This window comes from Myotis yumanensis, unplaced genomic scaffold (genome assembly GCF_028538775.1).
Source record: "Myotis yumanensis isolate MYYU_CA2020_CCGP unplaced genomic scaffold, mMyoYum1.0.hap1 SCAF_5, whole genome shotgun sequence".
NCBI lineage: Eukaryota > Metazoa > Chordata > Mammalia > Chiroptera > Vespertilionidae > Myotis > Myotis yumanensis.
The window spans coordinates 55,567,344-55,586,577 of NW_027223756.1; the positions used below are offsets into that span (position 1 = coordinate 55,567,344).

Consider the following 19,234-nt stretch of genomic DNA (forward strand, 5'->3'; position numbering starts at 1 on the left):
GTACAATTGACCATTCCTGAAGGTGGGTGATTGACAAGATGACCTCTCCAGTCTAGGATTCTGTTGTGCAGAGAATGAAGAAGGCTGGCCCTCAGAGATTAACCTAAGGAGGATGCCTGCTCCTGGATTCTAAGGGCTCTACCACTTTATTATTTATGTCCTTACCTGCTGGAAAATCATGAAGAATGACAGCATGAGGAGCACTACTGTCAACAGGCTTCTGAGTGTGGCTTGGATCCTTTGGGGGAAAACAGGGCTGTGAGTGAAGTATTCAGGATGAATGCTGGATATACATTCACTCTGACACCAATTTTTCCTCCCTCACTAGCGTCCTCTTGACATATGAGTACAAGATGCAAAACATACAGTTGAGCCAAATAAGAGAGTCAATATCAAGTTGCAAAGGCATGTTTCCTTGCCCAGGGAGAACAGCAAATAACTCTCAGTTATAATATCCTCCAGCATTTTTTAACAATGAGAGTAAAACAAAATGGAATTACTGAACTTTAAAAATTTTTTTCACTAGGACCTATTCTACCCTGAAGTAGTGTTTTGTTTTGTTTTTTATCTCTTTTCCTATCTGGAGTAGCTTTTTCCTAAAACTGTGAACAGGACTAAATCGTAAGAACAGAGGCTTAAAAGTTGTATCTTCATTAAGATGGGAAAAGAAGTTCTGCAATTGATATGTTTGCCCTTTAATGAAAAGAGCTAATGACTTTTACAAAAGTATAATTCACAAAAGTAAAATCTACGTCATTTAGTGCCACTTAACTGAATGCTTTCTCTAATTTAAAAGCTAACACTACCTCCAATGCTTGGCCTAGATTTTCTATTTAATCTGAATGGTTTATTCAATACAATTCTAAGTAAGTTAGCAAAGAGAATTCAATATTCTCTAACCATCTAGCCAACTGCCATAGATTGGCTAGAGGAGAGGAGAAAGCTAAAGAGTGACCTTTTCTTATTAATAAGCAGTTGTTATTCTTAGTTTCTTTATATAAACTGGCAGGCTAATAATCCATTCATCATCATCAAATCTGATTAAAGGATGTTATTTGGAGTTACAATTTTAAAACTCAATACTGGCAAACCTGCGAAATAAATGTAGGCACATTTTTTTATGCCTTTTTTGTCTCTTCAACCCAACTCTTGTCCCCTCAGGGGTATCCCCACGCTTCTATTCCTCTGCCCCTCCCTGGCCATGATGTACCCAGTTGATCAGACTGCACTGTGGATAATAGTCCACCTTCTCCATTTCCACCCTGCAGCACCTCTGCTCAGATCTTTTCTACATCTCACCTGCTCTTTCAACCAAAATGCAACTGTGGAGGCATGCTGCATTCTCTCAAGGTAGGTAAACTGAAATACCAATTTAGGTCAAGACAGTAATGGCTAATGGCAGTTTATCATATGAGTTTACAAAGTAACACTGACATTTTCTTAGGGGCCACTCAGCACTTTCCCCTAAACAAATGAGCATCATGGGAATTTCAGGGATTACAGAAAGAAACTGTGACATATTTTAAGTCTGGAGGGGCTTTTAAAAAAACAATTATTTATGCCCTGGCCAATGTGGCTCAGTTGGTTGGGCATCATCCGGAGCACTGGAAGGTTGTCGGTATGATTCCTGGTCAGGACATGTGCCCAGGTTTTGGGCTCAATCACCTGTGGGGACATGCAGGAGGCAGTCAGTCCATGTTTTGCTCTCGCATCAATGTTTTTCTCTCTCCCTTTCCCTTCCTCTCATTCTAAAAATCAATTTAAAAATCTTAAAAAATAAAAATAATTATCTACATAATTTATTATGTGTGCATATGTATGTTTTTCATTCCCCGCCCCCCTGATTTATGTCTGTGGAAAAAAGGAATGTCTACTCAATAAATTGTATTAGGCTAACATTCGGTCAAAATGGCGGTGTAGGTATATGCGATACTCGCATCCTCCCACAACCACATCAAAATTACAACTAAACTATGGAACAATCAACTTCAGAACCACCTGAAATCTATAGAAATCCTATAACTAATAATACAAAGAAGCCACTTAATTTGAATTTGGTAGGAGGGGTCTAGATGTGGAAGGGGCTGAACCTACACCCACATGTAGCAGATAAGAATTGGGAGGATATTGCCACTACAGAGGTCCCAGCCCCATACCAGGCCCCTGAGCCCAGGGTTCCAGTGCCAGGGCACACATTAGAATCAACCAATGAGTCCTGGCCTGGAGGCTCAGTTGGTTGAGTGTCATCTGTGCTTTGGAAAGTTGTACAGTCGATTCCTGGTCAGGGCATATATCTAGGTTATGGGTTTGATCCCTGGTCAGGGCTTGTATGGGAGGCAACCAATTGATGTCTCTCTCCTATATCCTTTTTTTTTCCTCTCTCTCTAAAAATCAATAAAAACATATTCTCAGGTGAGGATAAAAAAAAATCACCAATAAATGCATAAATAAGTGGAACAACAAATTAATGTCTCTCTCTCTTCCTTCCTCTCTAAAAAAAAAAAAAATTTAGAAAAAAAAGTACAAATTGATAGTTACACAATAGTCATGGGGATGTAACTTACAGCGTAGGAAATATAGTAAAAATATTCTAATAACTGTATACGGTGTCAGATGGCTACGAGATTATTGGTCATAATGATCACTAAGTTAAATAATGTCTAATTATTGGGTTGAAAGTAATAAAATATTGTATGTCAACTCTAACTGAAAGATAAACAATTATATAAAGTAAAAAATAAGTAAATAAATTGTGTTAGGGTAGATGGCTATCCATTTGGAAAATAAATGATATTGGAGGCCTACCCCACACAAAACACAAACATGAATCTCTAAATGATCCAACAACCTAAACATAACCAGGCCTGGGAGAATAGAAGAGGAGAGATCTTAACTTGTGCCTCCCAATTAACTTCCCTCTCTGACTTCAGTGCATGGATAACACTAGGAATGCTGCTCATCAACCTGGTCTGGAAGGTGAAGGGCAAGATGAAAAGGCTAAATAAGGTTGGCCACTAGAGGTCAGTACAACTCAGACCACACCATTAGGTAAATTCAATATAATTTAAAGCTCTTTTTAATATGACTCTAAGTGCTAATGCAAATGAGTAATAAAAGCCTTCATTGTTCACTCACTGTGCTACTCACTGAGTTAAACACCTTATATGCTTTAATTAGCTCATTTAATTTTTAAAAACATTTTTGAGATATAATTCACATATAAAATTCACCCATTTAAAGTGTACATAGTTTTACTATATTCACAGAATTGTGCAACCAACACCATAATCGAAGTTTAAAACTTTTTTAATCATCGCCCCCGCCCCCCCCCCCCAAAGAAACCTACCCATTAGCAGCCACTCCCTATTTACCACCACTTCCTAGCCACTCCCTATTTACCACCACTTCCTGCAACCCCCCCCACCCCCCACCCCCTGCCCAGCCCTAGGCAAAGCACTAATCTACTTTCTGGATTTACCTATGCTGGACTTTTATATAAATGGAACATATAATATATGAATTCTAAAAACAACTCTGTGAGGAATTATACCCATTTCACACATTTAAAAAATGCAGTTTAGAGATAACTACCTAAGGTGGTGGGAGGGGAACTGAAACCCATCTCCCTGAAACTCAAATCTGTGTTTGCAACAAGGTAAACAATCTCCCAGTTTTCCCATGATCTGCAGAGTCAACCTCATCTAACAGCATTAGATATTTTCTGTTTACTAAGATAGGGGAAAGTATAGCACATTTTCAGAGATCTTTACCTTAGAACTAGGCTTTCAAATAGGTAAGATTTATTTTCTAAAAAATGTAATGCTAGCCATGAACCCAGAAACCTGAATGAGGTTTCATTTGAGCATCACTGTATGTAGTTGGCCATCAGAGGCCAACTCTGCAAGCCTACGGTACAAGATGAGTGAGGTCATGTTTAATGTGGAAAAAAAATTTGGACTGTTAAAAAAGAACTCTCATCTTTTTAGCTCCTTCCTTCCTTCCTTCCTTCCTTCCTTCCTTCCTTCCTTCCTCCCTCCCTCCCTCCCTCCCTCCCTCCCTTCCTCCCTCCCTCCTTCTCTCCCTCCCTCCCTTTAAAAAAACTTAAATCTTTATTGTTGAAAGCATTATATATGTAGCTTCTATTTTTCTTAAAGAAAAGCTTTTTGGCAGCCCAACTCCCATGGTTACCCCCCAGTGTGTTTTGAGAGAGGAAGGAAGGCTGCGACAGAGGGATAATGCTGGATCAAAACAAAGAGAAAATGAGTAATAGAAGAACTTTCTCCACGTGAATTAAACTTAGAATTTTCAGTATCCCAGCTGCAACTAGCTTAACATGTGTCTTCTCCGCTCTCCAATATACAAATTTTTAGTTTCTCAGCAAACTTCAAAACATAAACTACCTTCTAAGAAGAAAGAATTGGACTAGATTATGAAAACTAGGATGAATGGGAAACCAAATACTTTACTTGGATTAAATGATTAGTGGATATTATTTTTCATGTTTGCTACATTAAATAACAGTCAAAAATTTAACTGGGTAACTTAAAAAGCTCTTTTAAAAAATATACCTCTAAACATAGTTCAATGGCATTTTTCTTGCTAAACAAATGAACTTTGATGATCACTGTATTCTCCCAGGATCCACAAATTTGTTAGGCTTAAATTGTAACTTCAGGTTGTTGGATTACATTTCATTTCATTATTTTATGAGCTATAATCAGAGAAATGAGGTTTACACTAAGCTTAAATCTTACAAGGGAAGTGCTTTTTTATGGCAGATTAAGCATTTATAGGGGCCCCTTTATTTTATTTTTAAAAAAAATATATTTTATTGATTTTTTTCCAGAGAGCAAGGGAGAAGGGATAGAGAGCTAGAAACATCGATGAGAGAGAAGCATCGATCAGCTGTCTCCTGCACACTCCCCACTGGGGATGTGCCCGCAACCAAGGTACATGCCCTTGACTGGAATCGAACCTGGGACCCTTGAGTCCGCAGGCTGACGCTCTATCCACTGAGCCAAACCGGTTAGGGTTATAGGGGCCCCTTTAAAATAATTATCCATTCTGCTGGGAAACTAATCTCTGGCACTTTAGTGAACATCTTTACATTATTTAAAAATAAATGGCTCTCACAGTTGAAAATTAATACTGAGTGCTCTGGTCGCTGTAAGTCAGCACGGTATGAAGAAGGCAAAACACATGGTAGTCACTGTGTATCAAGGTGATTAGTAAGGCAGTGGCAAGTCTCTTAGAAGTAATTTATTCTTCAAATGGAATAAAATGCTGCTGTAATTTTCACTCTGGTTAAGAAAATGCTAAAACCTGAGGATGAGATATAATTAATAGTTCTTTGAAATGTGCTGCCATGGGTGATATGAGGGCTGTACAATATTAATTCCTTTACGTTTGGTCTGCTCCTAAGATGTTCATCAAGTGGGGTGATAATCTTCATCTGAGACAGGTGAACTCTACCAGTGACTTTTCCCTTTTGGCATTCTAAGTAATTATTTTCTGCCTGCTTCAGCAGCACAAGTCCGTCCCCATGCTGTAAGGTACAATACCACTCCTGAAGCAATTATTATTTAATAAAACATTATTGCTCTTCCCACATTTTAATCTTTGGAGCCTAAAGCATTTAATAATGTGTAAAGCAGTAATAACAGAGGCTGGTGATTTTTTTACATTTGCCACTAAAGAAAGAGCTCTATTTTACCTTACAAGAGAGTTCTCCGGGGGTTTGAGAGACAATGTATTCATTGGCAATCCCATGAGGCACAGACAGCTTAAATATAACCCAATAAAAGGATTATTCACAATCAAAAAACCCTCATCATAACTTGCTGGTCATTTGGGGATTTGGAAGGTGTAAAGTACAACTTCTCCAGAAAAATCTTCACCTGACTTCCTCATGCTCCATGTCTAGTGGGGCCTGCCATTTCTCATGGAGACCGAGTCCTTGGGAGTGTGGAGTTGAGCCTATAGCTAAATGTGGCCTAAAGTTCTCTTTAACAACTAGAACCAGGAAGTTCTATTCTATAGGACAAGGTCCACTAAGTCACCTGGTGCTTGAAGGATAAATACTCAGCACCTGAGCTCACAGCCTATAAAGACCTGCCTTTGAGTAAGGGTTCTCAATGGCTGTTGTCTTCTGAAGGCTGATGGGGGTGGGCAGCTCCTCTACAGGCTAATGACTCCTTCATTTGCCTTGAATCTCATCTTACAAAGCTTCTCTGCCACAAAGCGTCTACTTAAACCCAGTTCATTGCCTGACTCGTCACTTCCTGGTTCACTAAGCTCTGTCTGATTTTAGAATGGTTTTTATATCTGTACCGAGCCCTGGCCAGGGGACTCTGTTCCCTGCCATGGTCAGTTTTGGCTGGTGAGTACAGGTCAGAGGCCTTTACAATATAAAGGCATTCCCAGGGAATGTGATCACACAAGCTCACTTTCAACAAGCAAAGGGGCTGCTTGCGCCCCTCCATCACTCAGGAGCAAAGATGCAGACTGCTAGGGGTTAGGTACTGATGCTTCCTAGCATTTATGTCAGAGTCCCAGGGCTCCCATGTACCCAGGTTCCTGGATAGCAACTTAATGGCAAGGTAGCCTTGGAAAAAATGAGGAATTTAAGAAATTATTTCATAATGAGACATACTCCTCTAATATACCATTATTTTAAATTTATTAATTTGATTCTTCGAATGCTTTATTGACATTACATGGCTATGCTAAGAACCTTAAGTACTATTTCCATAGTATGGCATAATGGTTAAGAGCATGGGCTCAGAGTCAGTTGATCTGTGTTTAAAAGCTGGCTCCACCATTAACTAGCTTTGCTCCCTATTTTTTTTAAAATATATATTTTTTAGCCCTAGCTGGTTTGGCTCAGTGGATAGAGTATTGGCCTGCAGAGTGAAGGGTCCTGGGTTTGATTCCAGTTAAGGGCACATGCCCAGGTTGCAGGCTCAATCCACAGTGGGGGGTGTGCAGGAGGCAGCCAGTCAATGATTCTCTCTCAGCATTGATGTTTTTCTCTCTCCCTCTCTCTTCCTCTCTAAAATCAATAAAAAAAAAAATCTCTCTATATAAAAGCCTAAGTGACTGCCTGACCGTACAACTGCCCAACCGGTAGCTATGATGCACAATGACCACCAGGGGGCAGACGCTCAATGCAGCAGCTGCCGAGCTGTGGTGACTTGGCAGCTACGGTTCTCGGGGATGCACCTAGAACCAGAGAGGAGGGAGCTCGATTCTGGGGTGCGTCACCTGAGAACCGTCCTCTCGCAATCCGGGACCCCTTGGGGGATGTTGGAGAGCTGGTTTTGGCCCAATCCCCACATGCCAGGCCGAGGGACCTCACCGGTGCACAAATCTGTGCACCGGACCTCTAGTAATAAATAAAATGAAATATATTTTTTATTGTTGATAGTATTACAGATATCTCCCATTTCCACCCCTTTACCCCTACAGTTACTTGATGGCTCTGTGTACTATTTTCTTCATCTGTATAATAGAGATAATAGTAGTATCTACCTCACAGGGTTGGTGTGAGGAATAAATGAATTATTTAACATACATAATATGCTTCGAACAATACCTGGTCCATAATAAGTGCACAATACATCAGGCATTATTTTTAAATAACCTAACCCAAATAATACTTCTGGGTTTTAGCAATTAAAAATGTCATCAATTTAAATGAATAGGAGTATATATGAATACACTCCGTCTTTCTTATCAATCCAAGGAAAATTTTATAAAACCCTATATGGCTTAAAGTGAAAGTAATTTCTGGCTCAATGATGGAAATGTAGCACAATATAAAATTATTAGCTGCTGTTCTTGATAAAAGCTACTGTCATGCAATTATTTAAAAAGTACAAACAGGCCCTGGCCAGATAGCTAAGTGGGCTGAGTGTTGTCCCGATAAGCCAAGGCTTGATCTCTGGTCAGGGCACATACAAGAAACAACCAATGAATGCATAAATAAGTGGAACAACAAGTCAATGTATGTTTTTTCTCTCTCTTTAAAAATCAATCAGTAAAAAAAAAGTACAAACAGTCCTGATCTCTCTATTTTTTAAAACATGTTTTTATTGATTTCAGAGAGAGAGGAAAGGAGAGGGAAATATCAATCAGCTGCCTCCTGTACAACCCCTACTGGGCAGGTGACTTTTTGGTCATGGGAGGATGCACAACCAACTGAGCCACACTGGCCAGGGCTCCCTATTTTTTTAAATATATATTTTTTTTATTGTTGATAGTATTACAGATACCTCCCAATTCTCCCCCCTTTACCCCCACAGCTTCCTATTTTTATTTGTCTTAGATTTTATCAGGTTAACCAAACCAAAGTGGTAAGAGCACATCAACTCTGTTTTTAAGTATGGAAAATGCAGCCAAAGGTTTAAGGTCATATGATGAGAAAAATATTCATAAAAGAACCAAATTAATACCTCAGCTATTCCAATTATTAATGAAAGCTTCTAATTGGTAACAATTAAATGGTCCATGATAATTATGTTTACAAAAGGGGAAAAATCATTCACCTTAATAAAACCTTTCTTTCTATTTTATTTTAAATTTTTACTCTGTGGGCAAGGGATATAAACTATAAAATCTGTCAGATTTTATAAAAACCCATTAGTGTAACTTACTGGTCAGGTTTCTTAGAGTTGCTGTTTGTTCAATTCCTGTCTGCACTGCCTCCTATTCCTCTATTTCTCCTAATAAAACCCTGCTTTAAAGACCTAGGTTTTATTATGGACTACTTATCTGAAGAACTCTTAAGGTCAAGGATCAAGTCCACATCTGTCTCATCATCTTCCTCTAAGGCAGTGGTTCTCAATCTTCCTAATGCCGCGACCCTTTGATACAGTTCCTCATGTTGTGGTGACCCCCAACCATAAAATTATTTTTGTTGCTACTTCATAACTGTAATTTTGCTACTTATGAATCGTAATGTAAATATCTGATATGCAGGATGTATTTTCATAGTTACAAATTGAACATAATTAAAGCATAGTGATTAATCACAAAAACAATATGTAATTATACATGTGTTTTCCGATGGTCTTAGGCGACCCCTGTGGAAGGGTTGTTCGACCCCCAAAGGGGTCGCGACCCACAGGTTGAGAACCGCTGCTCTAAGGAATAATGGATCTTATATATTACTTTAGGACAAACCTCTTGACCACTAACATTTTTAAAAGCTAAATTTACCATGTATTTCCTGTAGAGAGGGTGTCCTGGTTTAGGGCGAGGGGGTAGCACCGGATCTTCACTTTTAAAAAATTGACTCTTGGTTTTTGTGAGTCTGGAAGCCACATTATTTTGTTTTTTCAGAAGATCCATGTCAGAAGAAGACCGATTCAAAGGTAGTTTTTTATTTGATGTTCTGGTTGCAGAAACTCTCGGGGGAGGTGGTCTTTCAGGGGCCCCTTTGGGAGGAGGCTGTCGAGCTGGTGTGACTTTTCCATTTATAGGTCTGAAAGGCAAGGTGGGAGCTGTGAATCAGTGTTTGATCAACATTAGGTTCTGTTTGCACCCCCCCCCCCCCCCCCCCCCCCCAACGCACGCACAGCTTTCTGCTAGTACAATACAATTACCTAAACACGCAGGGTATGCTATTTCTGAGCAAATGGCTGCTGCATTAAACATTATATTATTAGAGGAAATGTCGATGTTCCAGCTTCCTCTCATCCTGCACTAGAGATTCATTAGTTCAAGACAAACAAGCATTTACTATCATGAGCTCACTAATGTCCCATTTGCTCGTAAACACACCATGACTGTTTCAGGAAACTAAGCACATTCTACCAAAGTCTGAGATGAAAAGCTTACAATAAGATGTCAGGTATATGTGATGTGATCTAGTTCATGATTAGAAAAGGAACATCAAACTACCCTAATATTCATGTTATAGGAATTACTATTCTAACTCTGAGTTAGATTAATATAAAGAAAGCTGTTTTGAAAATGAGCTAGGACAACCATTACTTTGAAAACCTTTCCTTAATCCCTATGATAAAAATAATTTGTAACATAGGAATAGCTTCTGATAGTATCACAGCTTTTTGTTCCAATAGCCCTGGAACTCGGGCAGGCAGGTCACCACAGTTCCTCATAACGGGGAGTGGGTGACAGTGTGAGAGTGAGAGTGTGAGTGTATAGGTGTGCGAGTGTGTGTTCATTCCAGAAGTGGAGTTGTTCCAGGTCCAGAAAGGAGTCTTGTTTGTTGGAGGAAAAGTAATAGAGATCTGTTTGTGTTCTGTGAGTTTTGGGGATTGAGTTCAAAGAAGCAGCAGAGATTCCTACAACCTGTTGTCAGAGCAGACTGTAGGCTAGTGGCCTGGGTGAATTCATGAGTTTAAAATGTATCTCTAAAAGAATATCTAAGGCCAACAGCACTCAGTTTTGATGACAGAAAGGGGAGTCCAGTCTCTGAGGCATTAGCTGCTCTCGTACTTTTTAAAAGCTTTCCCACACTGACCTTGGTGGAAGCCTGGGGGGTCCTCGCACAGAGCCTCCCATTTGACCAGCCTGGTCAGATTCCTGCAAGTATCAGAGAATGTTTTTTAGTTAAGGTTCATCTGAAACAAGACCTTGTCAAGAGGAGTTGTGGACAACTTTTTGGCTGGATCTATAAGTGGAAATGTAGCTGAGTTAGAGAAAATAAAATAAGTTAGAAAGTAGAGAAAGTTTTTAGTCTTGAGCAATATTAACTCATCCCACGATCCCACCTAAATTGTCCACATCCTAATACATGTGAAGACATAGAGGAGGAGACCGGCGATCTGCTATTGTAGATCATGACCCAACCAATTGCCCTGCATGGCTGAACACACAGCAGATTCAAAAGTATCAAGGATGATGCTTCAATCATGATGGGTTACACAGGAGCAATTTAAGCAGGAACTGTAGAAAACTAAAAACAAAAACAATGGCCTTTATTTATTCCATGATGACATGTAAGATATGTACTGATCCTAAATTTAACACATAATAAGTGAAGTGGTGATTAGTTTGTTTTGCTTAGAACAGGCAGCTCTCTCATCACTGGATGGTTTATACATTGTGCAGTGGGTTCTGAACTAGGAGGCGGCAGAACAATATGAGAAGTTTAAGGGATGGCCTGAAAGGAAGGCATGTGAGGAGAAACAGAAAAGGCCCAAGAAAACAGAAAGCTGGGACCACTAGAGCAAAGGGATGGGATGTACTGAGAAGAGATTTAAAAAAAAATTTAATCCTCACCCAAGGATATGTTTAGAGAGAGGAGGGAGAGAGAGGGGGCGGAGAGAGAGAGAAAGAGAGAGAGAGCAGGGGGAGAGAGAGAGGGGGGGGGGAGGGGCGGGGAGAGAGAGACAGAGAGAGAGAGAGAGAGAGAGAGAGAGAGACACGTGCCCCAACCAGGGATCAAACCCGCAATCTTTTGGTATACAGGATGACTCTCCACCATGCCAGTTCTGAGAAGAGTTTTGTAGGAAAGAGTATAGGGGGTCATGTGAAAAACAAAAGACAGCTTGGAATGTTTTAGCTTAATAGCACATGAGAGAAATTGGAAGTGTGCAGATCTATAGAAAGATTTCTCTAGGGAAAGGGCTTCAAACTGGGTCATTTAAATAACTTTTATGGAGATGGTGTAGCCTCAGGATTGGGAAATGAATATAATACATGGAAAATATTTTCATATCTTCTGTTGAATGAGAAGTTAAAACTTCTGTTTTGGAGGGAAAAGTCCTCACCAAATTCTTCTAATTCTAATTGAATCTCCTTTTTAACCTTTTCTACTTTCTAAGCACCTAACACTGACTCCAGGAAATAATATTTCTCCAGGACCTCAAAAGGAGGGAAATGCCAGCCCTTTAAAATTACACTGCCCTTTTTTTAAAGGAGGTTTAACTATACCTTGAGAGATCTTTGAACTAAGACTGTTTCACTCCTTCTCTTATATAAATGAGTTAAAACTCACTTCAATGGATTTTAATTCAGACTGAATATTTATAACTTTTCCTTAAGTACCAAATGATTAATTGCCAATAGCTGTGATAATTGAAATGTGTTTCAATGTTTTAAAACCCCATTTTTAAAAACAAATTAAGCTTGCCCTTAAAACTTGGTTTCACTAATGAGTTCAGTTAATGTAGTGAAGAGAGTCACCAGCTCATAAACCCTGCAATATTCCAGACTATAATCCATGTCTTATAAATACGCTGCTGCTATTTCCCCCTGACAAATACTGCTATGATACTTGAAAAACTCATTTATTTCTTTGGCCACTTTAGAAATTAAAACAAAAAAGCAGAAAAACACTCTAGCAGATAGGCAGGAACTTTTGTTGTTTCTTCTCAACATTATAGTTTTTAGACAACTTAATAATTAAAAGCAACTTTTAAAAAATATAGATGTATAAATTTGACATAGAAAGTTATAGATGTACTGTAATCAATACATACCATATAATCCTAATCTAAGTACCAAATACTAGATGTAGTTTTCTCCAGATGGTGGCATTTTATAACAACCTTAAATATCTTTTTCTCCATTTTCTACAATGAGCAAACTCTAAATCAGAAAAAAGGCAGTATCCTCAAATCCCCGATGAACATTAGGCACCTTTTGAAAGGCACTGCTGTATCTGACACACTGAGTATAGGGAAACTGTTCCTGCAGAAGCTACTGCCTTAGTATTTGCTTAAATTCAGGTGTATGCAGAGGTTCTGCCAACAGTCTTTGGGAGATTACTGATTAGGGCTTTCCTCCTCTTCAATAATATTCCACACCTAATTGGAGTTGCTCTGACCTCCCTGCATGAACATACAATGGAGTCAAGACAGCCTCATCAATAAATGGTGTTGGGAAAATTGGACAGATACATGCAAAAAAATGAAACTAGACCACCAACTTACACCATACACAAAAATAAACTCAAAATGGATAAAGGACTTAAACATAAGATGGGAAAGCATAAAAATACTAGAGGAATCCACAGACAGCAAAATCTCAGACATATGCCGAAGCAATTTCTTCACTGATACTGCTCCTAGGGCAATGGAAACTAAAGAGAAAATAAACAAATGGGACTACATCAAAATAAAAAGCTTTTGCATAGCAAAAGAAACCATCAACTAAACAACAAGAAAGCCCACTGCACGGGAGAACATATTTGCAAATGTTATCACCCATAAGGGTTTACTCTCCAACATTTACAGGGAACTCATACAACTTAACACAAGGAAGATAAACAACCCAATAAAAAAACGGGCAACGAACCTAAATAGATACTTTTTGAAAGAAGACAGAAGGCCAAAAGACATATGAAAACATGCTCAAAGTCACTAATCATCTGAGAGATGCAAATCAAAATGACAATAAGGTACCATCTCACGCCTGTCAGAATGGTTATCATCAACAAATCAACAGACGACAAGTGCTGGCGAGGATGTGGAGAAAAAGGAACCCTCATGCACTGCTGGTGGGAATGCAGACTGGTGCAGCCACTGTGAAGAACAGTATGGAGTTTCCTCAGAAAACTAAAAATGGAGCTCCCTTTTGATCCCACTTCTAGGAATATATCCCAAGAAACTAGAAACACCAATTAGAAAGGATATATGCACTCCTGTGTTCACAGCAGCACAATTCACCATAGCTAAGATTTGGAAATAGCCTAAGTGCCCATTGGCAAATGAATGGATTAAAAAACTGTGGTCCATCTACACAATGGAGTACTATGCTGCGGTAAAAAAGGAGTTCTTACCATTTGTAACAGCATGGATGGAACTGGAGAGCATTATGCTAAGTGAAATAAGCCAGTCAGAGAAAGATAAATATCACACAATCTCACTCATTTATGGAATATAATGAGTAACATTCTGGCTTTTGATGTGATGTGTGTGGATAGGCATTTTAGTTCCTGGAGAAGTTGTTTTGTCTGCTGTACTGACCCTACAGATGCCATCTTTTTTGTTTGCACATGCTTCTCTTCTTTCTCCAGGAACTGGTACCCTCTTTGTCCTGAATTCGTGAGCCACATTCTGTACTGTACCTGTGACTCCCTCCTGCCCCAGCTGGCAGCCTCCTTGGGGAAGGCTTTGGGAGTCTTGGGTTCCCATGGTGGGCAACAGGGTACACAGAACATCTGCCTCTGCTGGCAGAATGGCTCCAGTGGCTCCCGATTCTCCTCACCATGGAGCCCTTCATTGTTTAAGTGAAGAAAGTGAGATTTGGCAACGATAGCCATTGTCCTGAGATGGAAAGTTCCTCAGCACGGAAGGCAGGAGAAACAGGAGAGGGTTTTATGCTGTACCGCGTAAGACAAAGTGGCAAAGACCAAGCCTGTCCTCATGGGTCATTACGCTGGAGAAAGAGTTTTCCCACAGATCCTCACCCACACCTGAAGTCTTTATGGCCTCTGGTCCAAAATCATTCAGTAACTGTAACTCTCAAACGAAAGGAATTTCTCATAGATTTGACTTTCTGGCCTAGAAATCTATTTGTGTGATTTCAGCCAAATTATTTAACTTGTGGTCTGTTTCTCATCTCTTCTTCCTTCAGACCCAGTGTGTCTATTATGAGATGTATTTATTACAGTTCAGCACAGAATGCTTTGACCCCCCCACCCCTACCTTATAAACAGTGCAGGACAGGATTTTCCTCATGTTGGTCATGTGAGGTACAAAAAAATGTGAATATAGTATTTCTCCAGATGGCTTAGTTTACTCTAACTTCCTTTTCTTGTTTTTCTAAAATGCAGGAGTTGCTTTGTGGACTGCTTAACACCAAATGTAATACCTCGTGCTTTAATAGAGCTTTATGGCTTACAAAGCCCATGACTTAAATGAATGATATGTATGTCTACTCATTATTCTCTCACTCTCTTTTATAATCCTTTAGAGCAGATGCTGTAACCTTCTCAGATACTTTCTCCTTTGTGGAAATTTTGGACTTTCCTATTCAACAATAGTATGGTAGGGGCCCTATCATCCTCTTTTGGAATTTTTTGGCCCAGTTTTAATAAAAATTTATTAATATGCAAGTGATCACTAAATTTCAATTCAGCCTACAGAGAAATCTCATTAACTTGATCTTGGCTAATTCAATTTAATGTCTTCTTCCAAGATATTTCTCTTCAACTAGATGATTAGATAGTTTGCATGTAAAATAAGCATAGTTAATACACAATGCAAAACTATTATGAAATTTGAACTGAAAATTTGTTTCACAGACTTTAAAAATTGGTTCCTTTTGAAACAAACCTTAAAGATTATCTATTATATGGGAATTTCAAAAAGTATAGGGAAATTGTAATAAGGTTGAAGGGAAAAAAGTATGTTTAAAACTCGAGAGAAACCAAGATGGCAGCATAGGTAAACACGGGAGTTTGCTGCCTCGAACAACCACGTCAAAAATACAACTAAAAGACGGAACGGACATCATCCAGAACCACAAGAAAGCTGGCTGAGTGGAAGTTCTACAACTAGAAGGAAAGAGAAAAGCATACCGAGGCTCAGAGGAGGTGCAGTGCTGAAGTAAAATACTAAGGTTCGGAGTGCATGCGGAGCGGGCTGGAGGCTGAGGGCGCGGTTGTCGTTTTCAATCAGGAGGGAGTCTCAGGCTCTGAGCTCCAGTTCCGGGCGAGTCTCTAAGGACCCACACTCATACGGGAGAAGCGGGACTGTCTGGCATCGCTCAGAACCCTAGGGCAGCTTTCTCTCCGTGGGGCTTGCAGCGACTACTGGGACACTGAGAAGCAGAGCCTCTGAGGGCAAGACTGAGAGCAGCCATAATCGCTAATCCCGCCCTGTTGATCCCGTGGGACCCGCCCCGCCCAAGCCCTGCAGGGAGGCTTTTGCTGGATAGCCTCAGGCAAAGGCTAGATTAGCACCTCCCTAGAGATCCAGGAGCCAGGAAGCCCAGAGGTCAGAGTGGGACCATCCAGCTTGCAGCTCCGTGGAACCATAAAAGACACACTCAGGGGGCAGACTCAGTGAGCACAAAAGCCCCATCGAAGCAAGTCTAGCCCCAGAGGGGTGTCTCCAGCACAGAAGTTCTCCCACTGCAGACACAGCTGATTCCCACAGCCAATTGGCCTGGAGGTCAATTCCTCACAGTGATAACTACAACAATCAAGGCTTAACCACAACAAGACTGTGCACAAAGCCCACAAGGGGGTGCACCAAGAGTGTCTACCTCAGGTAATTGGGACACTTAGCACAGAAAGGCACTCTATCGACACAGCGAAGCATAAAAAATGCCGAGACAAAGAAATAGAACACAAACGACAGAATTGGAGGAAAGCAAACTGCTGGATATAGAGTTCAAAACCACACTTTTAAGGTCTTTAAAGAACTGTCTAGAAGCTGCCGATAAATGTAGTGAGATCTTCAAGAAGACTGGTGAAACCCTCGATGTTGTGATAAAGAACCAACTAGAAATTAAGCATACACTGACTGAAATAAAGAATATTATACAGACTCCCAACAGCAGACCAGAGGATCACAAGAATCAAGTCAAAGATTTGAAATATGAAAAAGCAAAAAACACCCAACCGGAAAAGCAAAATGAAAAAAGAATCCAAAAATACGAAGATAGTGTCAGGAGCCTCTGGGACAGCTTCAAGCGTAGCAACATCCGAATTATAGGGGTGCCAGAAGAAGAGAGAGAGCAAGATATTGAAAACCTATTTGAAGAAATAATGACAGAAAACTTCCCCTACCTGGTGAAAGAAATAGACTTCCAAGTCCAAGAAGCGCATAGGACCCCAAACAAAAGGAACCCAAAGAGGACCACACCAAGACACATCATAATTAAAATGCCAAGAGCAAAAGACAAAGAGAGAATCTTAAAAGCAGCAAGAGAAAGAAAATCAGTTACCTACAAGGGAGTACCCATACGACTGTCAGCTGATTTCTCAACAGAAACTTTGCAGGCCAGAAGGGAGTGGCAAGAAATATTCAAAGTGATGAATACCAAGAACCTACAACCAAGATTACTTTATCCAGCAAAGCTATCATTCAGAAGTGAAGGCCAGATAAAGAGCTTCACAGATAAGAAAAAGCTAAAGGAGTTCATCACCACCAAACCAGTATTATATGAAATGCTGAAAGGTATCCTTTAAGAAGAGGAAGAAGAAGAAAAAGGTAAAGATACAAATTATGAACAACAAATACACATCTATCAACAAGTGAATCTAAAAATCAAATGAATAAATAATCTGATGAACAGTATGAACTGGTGAAGAATCAGGGACATAGAATGGGAATGGACTGACTATTCTTGGGGGCGGGGATGTGGGAGGTGAGGGAAGAGATTGGACAATAATCGTGCACCTATGGATTAGGACACTGGGTGGGGAGTGAGGGCGGTGGGTGGGGTGGGAACTGGGTGGAGGGGAGTTATGGTGGGAAAAAAGAGTAACTAATGTAATAATCTGAACAATAAAGATTTAATTAAAAAAAATAAAATAAAAATAAAACTCTTGACCCACAATTTGTTAAGAAGCACATGGTAAAGCACTATTTTTTAAAATTTAAAAATAGTTCTCCCCTAAATTTCAGAGTAACAAATTTTTATGGTAATTATCTTAAAATTATGTCACTAATTGATATTTTAAATAAAAACTGATCATTGAAATAAATCTATTTCCACAAATAGTACAGGTTTTTAGAGATTTTTCATAACTTCCTCATTATTAGGGCCATTTAAAAGAGATGGCTGATCAAAAAATAGACCCAGAGTCATAGAAGCTTGAACATACTGTTGAACCTCAGAGGGAAGGCAGGGGAGGGTGAATGGGAAGAGATCAACCAATGAACTTGTATACATAAAACATAACCCATGGACACAGACAATTGGGTGGTGAGGGGGGGGTGGGGTGGGAACAGAAGTGGGCTGGAAGAGGTTAAGGGAGGAAAAGGAGGAAATAAGTAATACTTTCAACCATAAAGATAAAAAAAAAGATGACTAGACAATGAAAGAAAGGAGGCCATTATATAGGTATAGGACAAATTATTTTATGATGAAGTACAATGAATTGGCCTAATTCTTTTGTTCTATAGGGGTTTGTAAAATATAAAGTATCACATTAAAATAAGTACATGGGATTTAGAACCTGATTTGTAATAAGATATTTTTTTAATCTGACCAGTAAAATAATTTGCACATATTTAAATTAGCGCATCAGTTGGTCTTCAACCTACAACACTCTATAACGACCACTTACCAAGTCTCTAGTTCTGTCAACATTACTGGGTTTTCCAGATACTGTACTGTAAGTGTTTCCAATAGGCTTTTCAATAGGGAGAGGAGGTGGGCTTTGTGGATCCTCATGTAAACCTGGAAAAACAGCAGTAATTCATCAATAACTTCTGGTCTTTGGGGATTCAAAAGAATGAAATGACTGCAGCTCGATTCCTTAGGAAAATGGCTACTGTAAAAGATCCACACAAAGATGGATAGCTAGCCAAGCAAGTGAGAAAGAACTCCTAGCAAACTTCAGAAAACTGATGGGTTAGTAGACATTAGTTACGAAATATTTTATAGAGAGTAAAAATAATGCTAAATCATTATGACAGCAGCCAACATTTTTGAGAACTTTCTATGTGCCAGGCATTAAGTTAAGGTACTTTAATCACATACATTTCTCCAACTAACATCTATCTATGCACTAGATCTGTGCACTCCACTAGCTAGTAGTTATATGTGGTGATTTAAACGTAATTCTTACTTACTTAAAATTAAATAAAATTAAGATTTCAGTTCCTCAGTTACACTAGCCACATTTTAAGTACTCAATAGCCGCATATGGTTAGTGGCTACCATATTGTACAGCACAGATCTGGAATATTTCCATCCTTGAAGAAAGACCTATTGGACAGCACTACACTAAATAATATCCTACCCATTTTTCAGATGAAGAAACTGAAACTGAGAAGATAATATATGAGCCACCCAATGTTTTAATGCTAGTAATTGTCAGAACCAGGGTTTTGAACTCAAAAGGCTATGCTCATTGTAATAGGCATGATGCTTCTTAACAGGTGGGGTAGTCAACCTTCCCCCACCCAAATCATTAAATGTGTTTTGTAATCCATTAGCTCCAGATTAATGGGCATAACTGCCCTCTCAATTTAACAAATAATATCCTTACAGCTGAACTACATCCTTACCTCCGTCATCGTGGACTCCCAACTTATTTTAAAAAGAAGAAAACAAAGATGACCAGATTTAATTAGTGACA

The 19,234-nt window shown here is 39.4% G+C and overlaps 1 protein-coding gene across 3 annotated transcripts in view; it reads right to left on the reverse strand.

Annotated features, from left to right (window-relative positions):
- SH3D19 (SH3 domain containing 19) overlaps positions 1–19,234 on the reverse strand; it is a 179,581-nt gene that overhangs the window by 19,903 nt on the left and 140,444 nt on the right. For all 3 annotated transcript variants that reach the window (XM_070415304.1, XM_070415303.1, XM_070415306.1), the window contains 4 exons: positions 18,218–18,330; positions 10,490–10,551; positions 9,220–9,484; positions 166–238 (listed from right to left, as the gene is read on the reverse strand). In XM_070415304.1, the coding sequence (XP_070271405.1) occupies positions 166–238; positions 9,220–9,484; positions 10,490–10,551; positions 18,218–18,330 (513 nt within the window). The remainder of the gene's footprint in view (positions 1–165; positions 239–9,219; positions 9,485–10,489; positions 10,552–18,217; positions 18,331–19,234) is intronic.